The sequence below is a fragment of the Pseudophryne corroboree genome, chromosome 3 (assembly GCF_028390025.1).
Source record: "Pseudophryne corroboree isolate aPseCor3 chromosome 3, aPseCor3.hap2, whole genome shotgun sequence".
In the NCBI taxonomy this organism is placed as follows: Eukaryota; Metazoa; Chordata; class Amphibia; order Anura; family Myobatrachidae; genus Pseudophryne; species Pseudophryne corroboree.
This window is the reverse complement of record NC_086446.1, coordinates 93,184,120-93,203,169: the sequence shown is the minus strand read 5'-3', so window position 1 is coordinate 93,203,169 and position 19,050 is coordinate 93,184,120. Positions and strand designations below refer to the sequence as shown.

At 45.0% G+C, this 19,050-nt stretch overlaps 1 protein-coding gene and 1 pseudogene across 2 annotated transcripts; one reads left to right on the top strand and one right to left on the bottom strand.

Annotated features, from left to right (window-relative positions):
• The first annotated feature begins 4,164 nt into the window (after window positions 1-4,164).
• Window positions 4,165-4,283, top strand: LOC134894199 (5S ribosomal RNA; annotated as a pseudogene).
• A 1,483-nt stretch (window positions 4,284-5,766) lies between these two features.
• Window positions 5,767-18,617, bottom strand: LOC135054856 (zinc finger protein OZF-like). Of its 2 annotated transcripts, none has more exons than XM_063958260.1 (5): window positions 18,541-18,617; window positions 15,062-15,174; window positions 10,238-10,435; window positions 9,576-9,654; window positions 5,767-7,631 (listed from the first exon to the last, which is right to left on the bottom strand). In XM_063958260.1, the coding sequence occupies exons 2-5, from the start codon at window positions 15,131-15,133 to the stop codon at window positions 6,682-6,684; spliced, it is 1,299 nt and encodes a 432-aa protein (XP_063814330.1). In that variant the 5' UTR covers window positions 15,134-15,174; window positions 18,541-18,617; the 3' UTR covers window positions 5,767-6,681. The 2 variants fall into 2 exon arrangements, with proteins under 2 accessions (XP_063814330.1, XP_063814331.1); XM_063958261.1 differs by having other exon boundaries at window positions 5,767-7,628.
• Between the last annotated feature and the right edge of the window lie 433 nt (window positions 18,618-19,050).

The window sequence follows — 19,050 nt, the reverse complement described above, 5'->3', positions numbered from 1 at the left end:
TGCTAAAGAAAGAAAGTGAATGGACATTTAAACTTGGAACAATAGCCCCTAATGGTCTCAATGAATATATCAATTACAGTGTTTTTCTGGAATAATCCCCAGACTCTCAATTTATAACCTCATTTTTCCTTTCTCGTCTTCTTCCTCAACTAAATAGGGAACAAGCTGTTTTAGGAATTTCCTTATAACGCCATGTTTATTACCTTTGTAATATATTTTCTCTCCACCTCTTTCCACTTACACAATTTTTTCTTTTTATAATAATTTGTAGCACACGGATCATTTCTTCACACAATAGCTTTTTCATACCACCAAAACACTTCGCTCCTAATACACTCTTTTCAATTTCCATTTTCAACTGTCCCCTTCCCAGTCCCTTTCCTTTCCCCACACACTTTTTCCTCTCTCCCCCCATTCCACACACATCATTCACCATGCAAGAGTTTTCACATCTTCTCCATTTATCATACATTCCCAGTCTTTCCTTCTCTCCCTCCCTCCCCCCCTTTGCCCTTCTCTTACCCCCTTCCCCATCCTCCCCTTCCTTTCTTTCTCCTTTTTCTTCTTTCCCTTTTTTTCCCCACATCCCCCTTCCCCCCCTTAGACAACCCCCTCCCCCCACCCACCACATTCTACTTCCCCGTCACGGCTAGGCTTCACCCCCCCTTTTTTTCATCATCTTTTCATTTATCCACTCATTATAGCACCTCCAGTTTTGTTCATTTCTGATATTCACCACTCTAGCCCTGTCCCCACCCACTCTCACACACACCTGACTCCCCCACATACTTTCATGTCCAATTCACACTCCATTTTTAATCTACTCACTTCACAACACTACATTTCCCCCATAGTCCCTATTCTTACAAGCACCACCCTCAATACTATTATTCCAACCTATGCACTATCCTTCATTGGTCCGGAGAGAAAACATGTCCTTATGCTCCTCCTAATGTTAATTATGCAAATGTCAGTAAATAGTTTCAATATACTCATTAATATCATCATTATACTTACCTTCACTTTTACACGTCATTTCATTGTCTATGAGCATAGCTTCCTTTCATCCCTTACTCCATATTCATTTATTTCCTTCATTTTATTCATTTATTTATCTCAAACACTTATTCCTAGAGCAGCGCATAATCATGCTATTGAAATACACCTATTACTTGCAGTATTAATTACTATTCACACCTTCATAGCAACACCCCATTACTAGTCTTGCATTTTACTTTACTTCATTATTATTATTATTATTATTATTTTTTATAGCAGCATCAGCGAAGGGCATCACTCAGATACGTCAAATCTGTTTTGCATTGTATGTCATTGATTCATTGTCTCAGTACTTTCAGTTTTAGTATTAGTATTTGTGGCCGGAGAGACCCCAGCCCACGTGGACAATGGCCGCCGCGGCACTGAAGGGGTTAACCCCTAGTGCCCGACGCCATTTTGCGGACAATAGGCGTTTGGCGTCACTGTTAAATGTACTAACGGCGCTGGGCGCAGACTGTTTAAAAATATGTTTAATGATGTGTCTTAACATGTCATATGTAGTGCTCTGTGCACAATTGCAGGAATGCATGTTTAAATGATTTTATATTTAAGATGTGGTCACCTGTATATTTAAAGGAAAATGCACTTACTATAGATGTCTGAATAATCATCTCCTGTCAGTAGGAAGTGGCATGCTAATGGCCCTGTCCTAGCAGAGAGGAGTGAATGACAATACCTTTTGATGTGTAAGTTCCTTAGAGAGATGTTACTCACAGGGATCTTCTTATCCCATATGTAAAGTAGTTCTGGACTTGGAACCTGTTTTATGTAATGATTTAATTGATATACGAACCCTGAATGGCAGATGCAGGAAGGAAGACTGTTTGTTTGTATTGTAGCCTTTCCTGTTGTAATCTCAAACACTGGGTTTGCCTGGAAATGTGAATGAGACAGAAACATTTCTATTTTGAAGCTATGTGATAAATTTATCAATAGTGAATGTTAATCTGATACCAAACGTTGTCTGGGTGACAGGAAGGAGGATATTGTTTTATTGCACTTATCTCCTTTTGAAATGTAATTTATTTATTGGTATTTTGTAAAATAACCTGATTGGTTGGAGAAGACAGGGAGTGCTTACCCACCTGTGGTACTGTGTGGAAAACGGACATAAAAAGGAGACCTGCGTGCCTCCAGAGTTGTACTGTAGTTGTACATAGTTGTACCTTCTTATTCTGCTGGAACATCTTGCTGTATGCTGTTGCCCCTAGCAATAGGGAAGAGTTCTCTTTAGAACTATTGAGCAAATAAAACATCATTGCCTCAAGAAGATTGCTTCATCTTGTGACCTACAGGGTTATGCCAACCATAGCCCCGTCCTCCGGCTGTCCAGGGAAGCACCTAACGTCTCCAAGTTCCGCCTTCCGCCAGCTACCGGTAGAGGCCTAGCAAGTGGCTAGTGGGGATTCGTCAACACCACACAGGTGTGGTAAGGCAGTTCGTCGGCACATACAGAGCAGAACCGTGGTTCCAAACGCCACGGCAGGTTAGGAGTTTGGTGGTGGCAGCATAAACCCGCCCACAGCGCAGTGGGTGGAGTCAGTAACAGGCGGTTACTGACGGTAAGCGGGAATCCCCTATGTGGCCAGGCCTCGTGTGACCTAACTTTCCAATCTGTGCGCAGGAGACGGGACGCGAAAGCGGCGAGTGCTTTCGTACGGGACCGTCCTGTCACAGTATTATTTCCTGTAGGTTCCGATTTCAGTCACCCATTGGTCTTTCAATATGTCTATCATGTCTCCCCACAAAGAGATTGGCCAAAGCTCCTGTTAAGAGACGCACACGGAGGGCTCACAGATCAGACAATCATGTGAACAAGCTCCTCCCAGCGAAACGCGCGTCACTTCTGGTCCGGCATCCGACTTGCGGAACCTCCGCAACGGGGCTCCGATGGGCGGACTCCTCTCCGGCATCGCAGCAAGTATAGCACCGCTTTCCGCAGCGGGCACTAGCTCCCTGGTCAGGTCACCTCCCCGTTTACACAGCGCAGGTACAGGGGAGAAGTTTCCTCCATTCTGTGCATGCTGTACCAACAGGAACGTTTCCCTAGCAACAAGCTTGCCGGGAACAACACCTGCCTGACGGTTTCCTTGGTTACTCTATACACACACATGGTAATCACCCAGTACAGGGAAACCATTTATCAGCTGTTATTTATTAATTCCTTGGACACTGTACACATACACAGGGTATTTACCCAGTACAGGGAACCATGTATCAGCTGCTTATTGGTGCATTAATTAATCAGTTAATCAATTAATAATATTTTTTTCAAATATCAGTGCCACCAACATAGTCAGGTATTTATTTGACCACATGCATCCTGGCTGCAGGAGAGCTTTTGCTGAAATAAGTGTTTATCTTTAGACAGTCTGTCTTCATCAATTTAGATAATTATTTAAATACAACATTATTTTCTTCTAACAGACAGACAGCTGCTTTTTATGTGCTGGATTCTATGTGAATTTTTCATGTGTTATATAGGTCAGCATTTCTGCAACATATGTAACAATTCATCACTGTGATAATTAGTGAAATACTATTGTATTTTCTTGCAACAGACGGACAGCTGCCTATGCAACTTTGGTGCTGTATTCTATGTGAATTTTCATGTTGCTATATGAATTAGCATTCTTGCAATATATTCGGCAACTTACTACTGCAACGATTATTTATATACAATTGTATTTCTCTGCAACAGACGGACAACTGCCCAGTCAGCTTGTGTGCTGGAATCTATGTGAATATCATGTCTCTGTATGATTCAGCATAGGATATTACTGCAATATTTTTCCAATAATTTTGCTATATTTCTAGAATTCATTTTCAATTGTTATTTCCACATCACCTACTCAGGTGCTATTATTTGTGGCATATTTTGCATGTGCTCTCACCACAATTCCTGTGTGGGTGATCTCCCATGGGAGAGAAATTAACCTCTCCGTTCCTTTGAGACTTCTTCTCACCCATTTAGAACATTGGTTTTCCCTAAAGCTACCTTTGGGGTGACTACTTGGCCATTGATAACGTCATTCTTTAGATAATTTTGTCTCAAATTTGCTTAACTAGCAGCCATCTCCCATGCTGACAGGTATCTACCTGACTCTCTACAGTCATACCATGCTGGACATGCCCGATCTCGTCTGATCTTGGAAGCCAAGCAGCATTGGGCCTGGTCAGTACCAGAAAGGGTGACCCTCTGGGAATACTGGGTGCTGTAGTAATAAGGAACATACCTTCCGCTGATCAGCAAATTCCACCACAAGTAAAAATTTGTGCAGTGTATTCACCACAGCTGACTAGTCCAATAGGAGTCCGGATTCGTCAAAGCCGGTTTTCTTTTATCTCTCTTATGAATATACAGGTGTATATCAAATCATAAGTTGATAGAGATAACAAGAATTTCATATTTTCGCTTTTGACAAACGTCGAACATTAATACTCGCTCATAACCCAGTGGGTGTACAGATAAACTTTCTGCCACCCACTTTACATCAAGTGAGTGACATATCACCTTATCGTCATTGAATACATGTTGTTTAATACTTGTTTTAACAAATTTTGCAGATTCATAGCAATATTTTCATTCATTATTTTATCGTCTGTCTAAAAAATTTAAAGTTAAGTTTTATTAATTTTTCCCAGACATTGTAATAGTCCCATACATTGTAATAGTTTCATATTTTCACCTATCAGTTAATTTAATTAAAGTGTGCCCCACAGAGACATAATAAACAGCCCTTTTTTTTGCTTCTTTGCAAAACCACCCTCTAATAGTTTGTTCTGAACAGATGTCCGGGAGCACCGCCAACCCTGTTCTACTTTAAAAGCCTTATAGGCGAAGTCGGTAGCTTCATGTTGGTCACTATTCTTGTCACATATGGTATATAAAAATTGTTTGACAATTATTGTACAATCTGGTCCAGTGCAGATTCCAAAAAAGCCCACCCATTATATGTACTAATCATGTACTGAATGCTCTTTTTTATTAATTTTTTGGATCTCATCAGGAAGCATTATGGTCGACACAGGAATTAGCATATGTATCGGTATAAGGGAGTAGTAACTGGGCAAAATAACCTGTTTGCGACCCGAGGGGTCTGAGGGAAATATAGCTATAAACAAGACATCCATAGATATTCCTGTTTCCCTTACACCGATTTATTCAACCGTACTGTATATATGTGTATATATATATATATATATATATATATATATATATATATATATATATATATACACACACACACATACACATATATACACATATATACACATATATATATATATATATATATATCCCTTTCTGAGATGCATCACATTAACATGCAATTTTTTACCCAGTCATATATCGGTGGTGCCGACAGGGCCACCCACCCGCGTCTGTGTCCCTAATATAGTTTTCACTTGGGAAAAACATTCATCCACCTACATGTTAACACACATGTACCAAGTACCATCTAGAGTCGGCCGTGCCGACAGGGTCACTCCCACAGCCGTTTGTGGGAAGCACTCCGCTTCAGACATGCTGACACACGTGTACCAAACATGTCAGAGAGACACAGATAGAGTTTGCCAGCTCATAACACAGCGCTTAATTAACAGTTCTGAACATTATAGAATGCCCCCAAACCTGCAGCGCTTTTATATTAAATATATATTGCACCATTTGACTGTGCACACCCCCTCCCCTCCCCCCCCATCTCGTTTTGCACCCTGATACATTCAGCAGTGTGAGGAAGAACCAGTGTTCTTCAATAGAAAATGGCGCTGGCTGTGTGAGCTAAGCCCCGCCCCCGTAATGGCGCGCTTCAGTCCCGCTATTTTAGTTAAAATCTTTATACTGGCGGGGGTTAGGACAGTGCCCCGGCACCTATGTTCCCTGTTGCCAGTCTTATATTGAGGTATATATGCTGCCCAGGCCCCCCCCCCTCACCCTGCACCCTGGAGCGCCTCTGTGTGTGGGAGCATGGCGCGCAGTGTACGATCGCTATGCGGTACCTCAGAAGCCGTCACTGAAGTCTTCTTTGCTTCTTCTACTCACTTGTCTTCTGACTTCTGGCTCTATAAGGGGGTTGACGGCCGGCTCTGGGAATGAGCCCCTAGGCGTACCTAGTGATCAAACCCTCAGGAGCAAATGGTGTCCTGTAGCCAAAGAAGCAGAGCCTTGAAACTCACTAGAAGTAGGTCTGACTTCTCTCCCCTAAGTCCCACGAAGCAGGGAGACTGTTGCCAGCAGTTCTCCCTGAAAATAAAAAAACTAACATAAGTCTTTTCAGAGAAACTCAGTAGAGCTCCTCAGCTCAGAGTGCATCCAGTCTGCCTGGCCACAATTCTAAACTGGAGTCTGGAGGAGGGGCATAGAGGAAGGAGCCAGTTCACACCATTTGAAAGTCTTAAAGTGCCCATGTCTCCTGCGGATCCCGTCTATACCCCATGGTTCTTGAAGTGACCCCAGCATCCTCTAGGACGTATGAGAAATGACAAGTTAGGAGCCGATTGGCTGGTACTTTATCTCTCTCCAATATTTGATAAATCACCCTCCCCTTACGATTGCCCAACACAATGAGCAGCTGCAAAACACAGTGAAGTAGACAGGGAAATTCCAAATAGCCGCTTCCATCACTTGTGAATGTGTAGATGCTTAAGGAGAATGTTCCTTTGGCTAAAACATTTTCCACATTCCGAGCAAATAAATGGCTTCTCCCCAGTGTGAGTGGCGCTATGCCGGACCAGCTGCAAGTTATCGGCAAAACTCTTCCCACAGATGTGACAGGAAAATGGCTTTTCTCCCGTGTGAGTTCTGCGATGCGTCATCAGCACCGACCTCTGATTAAAAGACTTCCCGCACTCAGCGCAAGCAAACGGCTTCTCTCCTGTGTGAATTCTCTGGTGCTTAGTAAGGTTTGACTTGGAGGTGTAACCCTTCCCGCACTGAGGGCAGGCTATCAGTTGTGGCCCAATATGGACGGACTGGTGTGAGATCAGGTAGTGCTTCTCTCGGAACGTTTTCCCGCACTCGGAACAGGCGTACGGTTTCTCCCCTGTGTGGATTTTATGGTGCTTAGCCAGATTGGACTTGCTGGTAAAATTCTTCCCACACACAGAGCACATAAACAGCTGCGAGCCTCTGTGATGGGTCTGATGTTTGAGGAGATCGGAGTTACATGTAAAACTCTCCTCACATTCGGAACACTTATAAGTCTTTATGCCTGGTGCCATCTGGTGAGACAGAGCAGACATATATTCCATATTGGAGTTTCCTGTCTGTGTACTGACTCCGGGTTCCATAAGTGTTCCTTCTTCACAGGAGCCAGAGTCCTCCGTACTAGAGGCAGAATGATACTTGGTTTGCTCTGTAGGTGCCTCCGTGTCAGAGTCTGGGAGATCTCTTTTAACATTGGATTCCTCAGTCAGATTTTTATTACACTTGATCTTCTCCTCATTACACATCGGTGAGTATTTGGTTCCCTGGCTTGTGCCATTAACACTCTGTTCTGCAGTCAGGCAGTCATTTATGGGACTTGGTCTATGGAGTCTTTCTGCCGTATCTCTGGCGTTAGACTGATCTGCTGGGAGGGAATGCATGGTAGTTAAAGTTCACCATACAATTTATTGTAGAAATTAAAAAAAAAAACGACAACTTAATGCAACAAACACTACCTGACAGTAACAATAAGAATTCCATAATTTTTTTTTTTTTTTTTGGGGGGGAGGCGATTTTCTGTCAGATTTGCCTTTAGTAAATCTCTGATTTGCAAAACCGATGAAAAAACAGATAACCCCCCCCCCCCCACACACACACACACACACCAAATTGATGCTTATAAATCAAATGAAGAGTTAGATCCCTAAAGTTGGCTGCTATAGGCACTTTCTCCACTTGTCTACTCTTTAATAGGTTGGATACATTCCCCCGATAAGTTTTCTGGTTTCAGCGATTAGGAAAGGATCTGGCAATGGCAAACTGAGAGACTCTTATATGGTCCCCAAAGTGCAGAAAAGGCATGCTCCACTTGAAGCCACCTCAGTCGTCAAGAGCTCCTAAAGACTACCAACCACCCCAGTAGTCATTGGATGCTTGAGCAGTAAGCCACACTCTTGTTAAAACAAAATAAGTCTATTGAGATACATAGGGACCTACTGCGTGTTCTTACGTTTCCCAATGATGGTATAAGAAGGGTTTCTTCTCCGCAGTGTAGTAGACGGAGACGTTAAGGTGGCCACACATGCTCCGATTGGATATTATGGTCATCAATGAATGACTACAGTGGGTGGGCTGTCTAACTGAACAGACCTCAAACGTACAATGAGAGCACAAGAACATAAAGCACACTTTGGTAGGTATGCCAAGTTGGAGGTATCTCAAGAGGACTCCAGCTCAAAACCAGAAGCAATTATACCAGGTGTACAAGTGTACATTATCCTTATACCTAAGGGCTGCATAGATATGTGGCTTTCCACAGTCATGAATACATGTTTGAGTCACATTACCCTACCAGTACACAATATAATAAATGTAATGAAGTGTTATAAGTGTTATATACAGTACATAAGTGAGAATATGGTCTTGACAGTTCTTTATTAACTACGAAAGGGGAGTCTTCAATATAAAGTGTAGCACAACAACTGCTCTTTACATCTTTATAGATCAAATGGGAATCTTAATTTCTACAGTGGCCAAAATGGAAAACTGGAGGAAGTGTTGGGGATCGATAGCAATATGTAATCTACCAATAAGAAGAAAGTCATTGTGATTATAATAATTGTGTATTGTATCACAAGCCTTTCAGTACCTGTAGGGGGTGTAGTATGTCTGACCGGCGGTCAGGAGCCCGCCGGTCAGCATACCGACGCCGGGATCCCGGTGGGGAGGGGCGAGTGCAGCAAGCCCCGGGCGGGCTTGCTGCGCTCGCCACGCTGCGGGCTCGGTGGCAACCTGCGGTCGCCACGGGTTCTATTCCCACTCTATGGGTGTCATGGACACCCACGAGTGGAAATAGTCCCTGTTAGTCGGCATGCGGACCATCGGGATAGTGAGGGGGCGGGATGTCGGTGGAGGTCATGTGACCGTCGGTCTCCCAACCGCCGGTCACATGAATACCACCCCCTGTAGGATATACACCTAAAAGGCATAACTGGGTGTGGTGTGTAATTATATACACCTGATGCAGGCCCTAGATGCAGCTTTCCACTTTGGACACATCATTCGGTACATGAGCATAATTGGGAGCTGCGTCTCTTTTCAGACATGTCCGACTTAGAATTGGGCCCACAGGCCGATGCAGTCCTCGCGCAAAGAGACGTAACTTTCAGCTCAATCAAAATTGTAGCACTTGTGTTGTTCTATGGTTAACTGACCGCTTTATAAGAGATGGTCCTGCATTGCTGATTGTATTATAGTAAGTCATTCAGTGCAGTGTAGCATATTCTATATATTGAAACGAATTGGGTTGACCAAGGTAGGTCATGGGCTCTACTATATCCACAAACATGACTGTTATTACGTTTCTTACCCAGTGGCGTGTGGGTTTGGAGATTCTCAATTATCAGGTGTTTATAAAGATCATCAGCATCATCTATGTAGTCGCAAGCCTGCATGGGGAAAAAGACAATCGACAACATGACACTACTGGAAACTGACATACAGTTATACAGACCAGAATTCTCCCCAGCTTTATTTTTCGCATGGTCCGTCCGGTAAAAATCCTCTGCCACCCGGCATAAGCATTTACCAGCACAGGACAGTCGGCTATTGCCAACTGGTGCTTCTGCAGTGCAGTTTGTGTACTGACGGAGGGGGTTGATGACGGTGCTGTGACATTATTGTCCGGTAGCCGACAGGTCTTAGCCACCCCTGCCGGATGAAGAACACCAATCACGTCGACCCACGCTGTCAGAGCCGCCCCGGTCGGAAGGAAGATTCCAATTGCCACCTACACCTTGACTCGGTCCAACAGTACAGTAAGCGAGATTCCGGGCTGTACATCCCTTTCCCGGTCCGGTCTGCACCCGCCCAGCAAGACCCCTTACCCCATCGGTTCAGTCTGTGCAAGCCCACCACCCCCCCTCCCCGAGACAACCTCACCCCTAGCCGGCATGCCACCAGTCAAAAAAAAATTCTGAGAACACTGTAGAAACATCCCCTGGTGTTTAATGTCCCATTCCCAGCAGTCACCTCTCCAGTCATCAGGTGAATGATCTTGTTGGTGAGTTCCAGGATCTTCTGCTCATTGTCTCTCTCATGTTTCAGTGATTGGGTTGGGGGCTCAGTGATGGGGCTCTGGGTACTGCTCCATCTTACTGACCCTCGGGGACGGCGGCTGCTGTTGGATGTCACACGCTCACCTGACTCCTTGTTTACTACCATATAATCCTATATATTTAGAGAAGAATGAATAAACATCACTGTTGAGTTACGTTTGTAATGGAACAGATATTTATAAAAGGTGTAAGATGTTATTTGTTCTACAGCACAGGTTCTCAAACTCGGTCCTCAGGACCCCACACGGTGCATGTTTTGCAGGTCTCCTCACAGAATCACAAGTGACATAATTAACTCCACCTGTGGACCTTTTAAAATGTGTCAGTGATTAATTAATACACCTGTGCACCTGCTGGGTTACTTGCAAAACATGCACTGTGTTGGGGTGGGGTCCTGAGGACCGAGTTTGAGAACCACTGTTCTACAGGATAGTTCAGCTTTTATGAATTGTTAAGATGTCTTTTAGATTTAAATGTTTGGATACTAATAATTTAGTCAGTCATCGCTGTTACATTTCAGAACAGCTCAACCCTTCATTAAAGTCCCTGGTCTAAATACAGTGCATCCGGAAAGTATTCACTGCGCTTCACTTTTTCCACATTTTGTTACGTTACAGCCCAATTCCAAAATGGAATACATTTATGTTTTCCCTCAAAATTCTACGCACAATACCCCATAATGACATCGTGAAAAAAGTTTTTTTTTTTAGATTTTTGCTAATTTACTAAAAATAAAAAACTAAGAAATCACATGTACATAAGTATTCACAGCCTTTGCTCAATACTTTGTTGATGCACCTTTGGCAGCAATTACAGCCTCATGTCTTTTTGAACATAATGCCACAAGCTTGGCACACCTATCTCTGGGCAGTTTCACCCATTCCTCTTTGCAGCACCTCTCAAGCTCCATCAAGTTGGATGGGAAGTGTCGGTGTACAGCCATTTTCAGATCTCTCCAGAGATGTTAAATCGTATTCAAGTCTGGGCTCTGGCTGGGATACTCAAGGACATTCACAGAATTGTCCTGAAGCCACTCCTTTGATATCTTGGCTGTGTGCATAGGGTCAATGTCCTGCTGAAAGATGAATCGTCGCCCCAGTCTGAGGTCAAGAGTGCTCTGGAGCAGGTTTTCATCCAGGGTGTCTCTGTACATTGCTGCATTCATCTTTCCCTCTATCCTGACTAGTCTCCCCGTTCTTACCACTGAAATACATCCCCACAGCATGATGCTGTCACCACCATGCTTAACTGTAGGGATGGTATTGGCCTGGTGATGAGCGGTGCCTGGTTTTCTCCAAACATGACACCTGGCATTCACGACAAAGAGTTCAATCTTTGTTCTCTTGGTCTGAGAGTCCTTCAGGTGCATTTTGGCAAACTCCAGGTGGGCTGCCATGTGCTTTTTACTAAGCAGTGGCTTCCGTCTGGCATCTCTACCATACAGGCCGAATTGGTGGATTGCAACAGAGATGGTTGTCCATCTGGAAGATTCTCCTCTCCCCACAGAGGAATGCTGTAGCTCTGACAGAGTGACCATTGGGTTCTTGGTCACCTCCCTGACTAGGGCCCTTCTCCCCCAATCGCTCAGTTTAGACTGCCGGCCAGCTCTAGCTCGAGTCCTGGTTGTTCCGAACTTCTTCCATTTACGAATGATGGATGCCACTGTGCTCATTGGGACCTTCAAAGCAGCAGATATTTTCCTGTACCCTTCCCCAGATTTGTGCCTCGAGACAATCCTGTCTCGGAGGTCTACAGACAATTCCTTTGACTTCATGCTTGGCATGTGCTCAGACATGCACTGTCAAGTGTGTTACCTTATATAGACAGGTGTGTGCCTTTCCAAATCATGTCCAATCAACTGAATTTACCACAGGTGGACTACAATTAAGCTGTAGGAACATCTCAAGGATGATCAGTGGAAACAGGATGCACCCGGACGCAATTTTGATCTTCATGGCAAAGGCTGTGAATACATATGTAGTTTTTTATTTTTAATAAATCTGCAAAAATCTAAAAAAAAACTTTTTTCATGTTGTCATTATGGGGTATTGGGTGTAGAATTTTGAGGGAAAAAATGAATTTATCCCATTTTGGAATAAGGCTGTAACATAACAAAATGTGGAAAAAGTGAAGCGCTGTAGATTAGATATATAGATAGATAAACTATGTAGACAACAGTGATTCAACACTGACAGCAAATAGATCAACGAGATTTTATTGATGTAGGTCCACTACGTGCAGTGATTACTGCAGACACCCTTCTTGGCAAACTGTTCACAGGTTCCTGGACAACAGCAGGCGTCATGTTTTGCCTTAAGTACAGTGACCAACTGCGACACTGAAGAAGGTCGAGTCAGCCTAGAACGCATGCATTGCTCCAATTTGTCCCCGAGGTTCTCAACGGGGTTAAATTCTGGACTCTGAGCTGGTCAGTCCATACGGGTTACCGAATTTTCTGTATACCAGTCCAGCGTCACCCTGGAAACATGACATCGCACAGCCTACGATGACCCTCTTTTCAAACTCGGTTAACTCCTTCCAGCAAGCCATTTCATTAGCAAATTATCTCCTCAGTGCCCATCTACCTGTTTTATGCCTTCACAAACATGTGTCTGCTGCAGGAACACACCATTTCACTTGCACTGGATGGTGTCCAATCACTCTTGTCTGCATAGTGTAGATAGATGATTCCAAATCATCAATCAGGTCCCACTTTTAGTAACAGAGATGGGAATGATTAATAAAGATATGAGCAATGTCACTGTGACACTGCCAGACTCCCTCACCTCCCCAGTCAGGTCCCTGTGTTAGTAATACCCCTTTCACACCGCAAATATATCTCGGGGTATTGCTGAGTCAAGTAACCCTGCATTTCAACCCGGTATAAAAGCAGTGTTAAACACGGGTTGGATCCGGGTCAATGTGCACTCTAAGATGCCAACCCAGGTTATTCAACCCTGCATTCATGTAAACGTGCTGATTGGCTGTACTTTGTGTGCCTTGATGATGTCAGCAGCCTGACCCCTGCTGCACAGGAGAGAACAGAGAGCATTAACAATTATAGCTAGTAAGAATTAGGGGTGAGGCAGAGATTGCTGGCAGCTTACTGCATGCCTCCCAACTTAATAAAAGTACAAAGAGGGACCTTGGCGCGTGCTAAACGCGCGTGTGCCCGGAAAGGGGGCATGGCCTATATGAAAGGGGGCAGAACCGCGATCACGAGTTACAGCCCCTTGTTCCATCACTGAGCAGGCATGCCCAGCGCTCTCTGAGCTGCTGGCATGCCACCTCTGTCACCTGTGGATAGACTCTGTGTGCAAGCGCACAGCGTCTATTCACCGCTGCTCTGCTAAGCAGAGCAGCAGTGACGGGAGCCTCCCAGCTGTCTCCCCACCGCGGGACACTGCGGCCTGTGGGTGGGACAGCGGGACAGTCCCAAAAAAACAGGACCTAAATCGGGACAGTTGGGAGGTATGTTACTGGAACAGTTAACCCCTTCAGTGGTATGCCCGGAAATCTTCCGGGATTGCCAGCACTGACAGTGCTGGCAACCCCGGAAGATTTCCGTGCATACTACCTGCTGATTCCCTGGTGACATCAGTGCAGAATGCACGGCACCCGGGAATCAGCATACTCCATTATGGAGTTTAGCCCGCCCTCAGGACTCCTATTGGCCGGGGGGTGGGCTTAGCTGTATAATAGCTTATGCTGATTCCCGGGCGCCACAAGGTGGCCGCAAATTGCCCACCCTACACCTTCCACACCACTCCCACGCCAATTTAAAAACACACCCCCAGGGTGTGTTTTTAAATTGAGAACTCGCCACTGAAGGGGTTAAAGTTGCACTTGTGTATAAAAACATAGCTCTGTCAGCCATGATTCCTGCAATGCTGTGAGCTGTCCCTTCCCTCTCCTTTTGTCACCTTCTGACACCTCATCTTTCTGCGCCAAAAAAAAGTCCATTTAAAATGACATCCATGGTGTTTTAATTGCTGACCCGGGTTGAGTTAACAGGACCCAACCCTGCAATAACCCGGGTTGAAAGTGTAGTGTGAAAGGGTCTGACCCGTGTCAAACCCGGGTCGGACCCAGGTTCAAAATATCAGGTCGGACCCAGGTTTGCAGTGTGAAAGGGGTATAACAGAGATAAGCATGATATCACTGTGACACTCCCAGACTCCCTCACCTCCCCAGTCAGGTCCCGGTGTTAATAATTGAGATAAGAGAGACGTCACTGTTACACTCCCAGACTCCTTCACCTCCCCAGTAAGGTCGCTGTGTTAGTAATAGAGATAAGAGTGATGTCATTGTGACACTCCCAGACCCCCTCACCTCCACAGTCAGGTGCCTCTGTTAGTGATATACAGGGCTGCCATCAGAAATTGTGGGGCCCGGGACTGACAAAATAGGCATTCTACTGTGGTAGCAGCCAGCCTGGTCCTGTGTAGCCCCGCCATTCTGGTAGCTCCGCCCCCTTTTCATGCCCAAGTTCTGACACTGTCATAAGAAGGGGGAGAGGACGCTGCAAGCTTCAATTGAAAACGTCCCTCCCAAAATGGACACCGCCTCAGAGGAGACAGTTATTAAAGATACTAGAGGAGCCTCCGGCAGCGTACGGCGGCATGAGCAGCCCGGGCCCCCTCCTCCCGGGACTACTGTGCCCGCAGAACCCCCATGATGGCGGGCCTGGTGATATAGATAAGAGTGATATCACTGAGACATCCCCAGATCCCCTCACCTCTCCGGTCAGCAGGTAGATGATCTCCAGGGTGAGGTTTAGAATCTTTTTAGTAGTGTGGTTCTTGTCCATCCTCTATGAGTCAGTACGAAAATAAAATTGTCCTCTTTCACCTATAGACAGTTTAAAGGGGATATATCATATAAATTGTGCAGAAGTACATTTAAACAAAGCATTAAGGAGGCCACAGTTATCTAATTCAATTGTATCCAGCTATTTCCATTAATTGGACTGCGTATATCATCAGCAATATTGATATGCTGCCGGTTGGCAGAGAAGGTGCAGACAGAGGGGGTCCTACTCATTAGAGCTTATGACCTTTAAGGGAAAAAGAAAAGCTGAGAACAATAAGGTGGAAGTGAAAAGGGATGGGTTCAATTTATTTTGTCAACAGTCATAGTGTCGGCATGTTAATTAGAATGTTCTTGGTGGTCTAGCGGTGACTTACCTGGTACAACAGCTCCAGTTGTGTCTCAAAGGTACGGCATTCAGCTGATGAGGACTTCTGGTAGATCCAGCGGTGCTTCTGATGGTGAGAAACGCTAACCCCTAGCCCTCCCTCTAGTGCCTAATTCTCCCCAGTGCCGAACCCTAACCACCCTCCCGCAGCCTAACCCTCCCCAGTGTTTACACCTAACTTCCCCTCCCACAGCCTAACCCTAGCCCTCCCTCTAGCTCTAACCTACCTCCTCCAGCCTAACCGCACCTCTAGGGCCTAACCCTAACCTCCCCTCCTCCAGCCTAACCCTCCCACTAGCACCTAACTATAACCTCCCTTCCAGCATCCTAACCCTCCCTCTAACATCTGACCCTAACCCCAGCAGCCTAACCCTCCCTCTGGCGCCTAACCCTAACCTCCCCTCCAACAGCCTAACCCTCCCTCTAGCATCTAACCCTAACCTCCCTTCCAGCAGCCTAACCCTAACCTCCCCTCCAGCAGCCTAACCATAAGCCTCCCCCTAGTGCCTAACCCTAACCTCTCCTCCCACAGCCTTACCCTCCCTCTATGGCCTAACCCTAACCTCCCCTCCTACAGCCTAACCCTACCTCTAGTGCCATACTCCAACTACTCCTTCCGTGTCCTAACACCCCTCTAGTGTCTAACCTAACGCACCCCTTGGTGCGTAACCTTTTGCCGACACCACCTAACCCTAAGTTCCATGCAGAATGTCAACATTTCAACAATATCATCATCATAACTAGTCCACATTATGGATACTGACATAATGACTGCACCCTGATGGGATGGTAGCACTTAAAGGGAGTAGAAGTGTATCAGCTGGAGGTATGATAAGCTATATCAAAGAAAAAAATAAACCACTGTGCTAGGTGCATTTTATATAGAAATGTATACACGTTCGTTATCTAATGAGGCTCACTTGTAATAAAATAGCAATTTTACTGAAACACACATTAAAAATAAAATGATACAAAGTATCTAGAGCAATCTCTCTGACCCCCTGACGGCGTCTCTCCCCCAAACCCACCGGGCTCCACTGGGGCGCCTGTACCAAGGCGAACCACTGGAGACCGAGTTAGGGGTGAGGGACAAGTCCGGAGTTGCTTACTTTTTCACTCCCTGCAAATCCTACCACACTGCCCAGCACTGTGCGTACTCGAATTCCCACAGGGATACCCCATCACCATCCTTTATCTAGAGCGCTCACACACTGTATGCAGGACGCCGCATACAGAAAGACTGTACCTTAGAGAGGAGGTTTATATGTACATTAACTGAAGGACATTGTGCACATTTTTTCTTTTCTCCCTTTTTTTCATAACAAAAACTTTTTTTCTTTTTTTTGGATTTTCGCATTTATTGTAATCTGTTCTCTACTAAGTGAATGGACTTTATCTACTAGAATTGTAGTCAGTGCACTACGCAAAGATTAATACCTTAGGGAACATTATTCAGAGCAATTGTTTTCTTTAATAATAAAAACAGAGATTTTACTTAAATACGTGTATATTTTTCGATCATATGTTCTCTGTAGCTGGTACCATATACCATTTATTGAAATCACTAATCTCATTAAGAGGTATTATTCATTATAAGTACAGCTATAGAGCAAAATCAACACACATTATTACAGAGTTCAGGATTGAGCGCAGTGCTTGAATTCCCCTTTGCAACTGTTCCAATAGGTTGGTCACCTATAAAGGCACAGCAGCTCATCCGTATCAAGAGAGACGCAGTGCGCAGAAACAAACCCTCCCCAAGATGATAACAGTGATAGTGAGCTCCAGAGACCTGCGTATAAAGGCGGGGGGGGTTATGGTAATAAAACAATTCTGGTGTTGTGATGGGTTAAGAGGAAGCAGAAGAGGGGACAGGATGGGAAAAAGTGAGAAGGAGTGGGGAGGGGGGGTTGACATGAGGGGAGAGGCGTAACATAGTTTGCATAGTAATATAGTTTATGAGGTTGAAAAGAGGCAAGAAGCCCATTGGGAGTGTGTGGGGGGTAACATGAGAGGAATATGGGGGGGGGGGGGGGGGCTGACATTATGGGAGAGGGAGGGTCTGAGGGTGTTGACATGAGGGGAGAGGAGGAGGGTGGGTCGAGAGGAAGGAGTGTGGAACAGGTTTGACATGAGAGGAGATGAGTGTGTGGGGGAATTAACATGAGAAGAGGAGTGTGGGAGGGGGACTGATATTAGGGGAGAGCTGGGGTCAGAGTGTATTGACATGAGGGAAGAGAAGGCGGCTGGGGGGTTGACAGTAGCAGGGAACGGGGGGGAGGGGGGTCGTCCCAGGAGACTCAACTCCTATAACTGCTCCAGCTTCCTCATATCAGCTCCTGTAACCCCCAAAACTCCTCCTCTCTCCTCATGTCAAAGGGGGTTGGAGGGGGAGAGCAAACTGCAATTACTCTATATGTGCCCCAATCAATGTTCACAAACATGCATTTATGTGACTGGCAGCAATATAACCTGCATCATTGAATTATTATAATGTAAGTGAATGATAGAAATATAATCAGCTCCAATGTGTACAATATGTGACTGGCTGGAACAGAACCAGCTCCAATGTGTACTGTATGTGACTATCAGTAATATAACTAGATGAAATGTACAATATGCATTTTATTATGACTGATACAAATATAGCCAGCTCCCATGCTTTTACTGTGTATTATAAGTAGCTGACAGCCAGCTCCCACTGTATAACATGTGAACGATATAAAACTAGGTAGCTGTGCTATCACATAGGGGCATGCAATTAAACTCTCTCCAGAAACCATACTGTGATTCTAAATATATGTATTAATAAATTGTTATACAGACAATTATTATTGAATGTACTAAACTCAGGTCTTCTAAAGTACAAGTCGTCTCCTCGTTATAACCACCTTTACAATTACAAACTATATTTAAAGGACTCGGAAATGAAAAAAAAAAAAAAAGAAAAATGCACAAAGCCAGCATACTTTCTTCTTCCTATCATGAACTTAATAACCAATGGAAAAATCAGTTCCCACCTTAAATCCTTCTGTATGAGCTAGAAAAGACCGGAAGTAGGAAAAAAAAGAAAAGACCTGAGTCTAATTAAAGAATGAAAAGGTCACTTCCGGGTTTTGGGGTCAGCTATTCTTCTGGTTATGCGTTCCAAGACACTTCCTGGTTATGCGTTCCAAGAGTTAAATCCCGGGAATTGACTAGCTCACGAAATATGGGTGAGAAGAGTGACACATGGAGGCAGAGGCACAAACACACACGATGGGGAAAAGCAGAGGGAGGCAGGACTCAAGGGAAGGACAGCGCAGATAGGAGGCTACATGTGGGGCCAGGCCGGTAGGGTCTAGTTACCACCAAGGCCTGCGCTTGCGCTTATGCGGACGGAACTGCAGAAGAATGATCCCAGGGGGGGAAATAGACAGAACTCTATCCGGACTGTGGAACGCACAACGCGGAAGTCGGGTGGACCGCTCAACACGGAAATATGGTGGACCGCACAACGCGGAAGTCCGGTGGAACGCACAAAAGGGAAG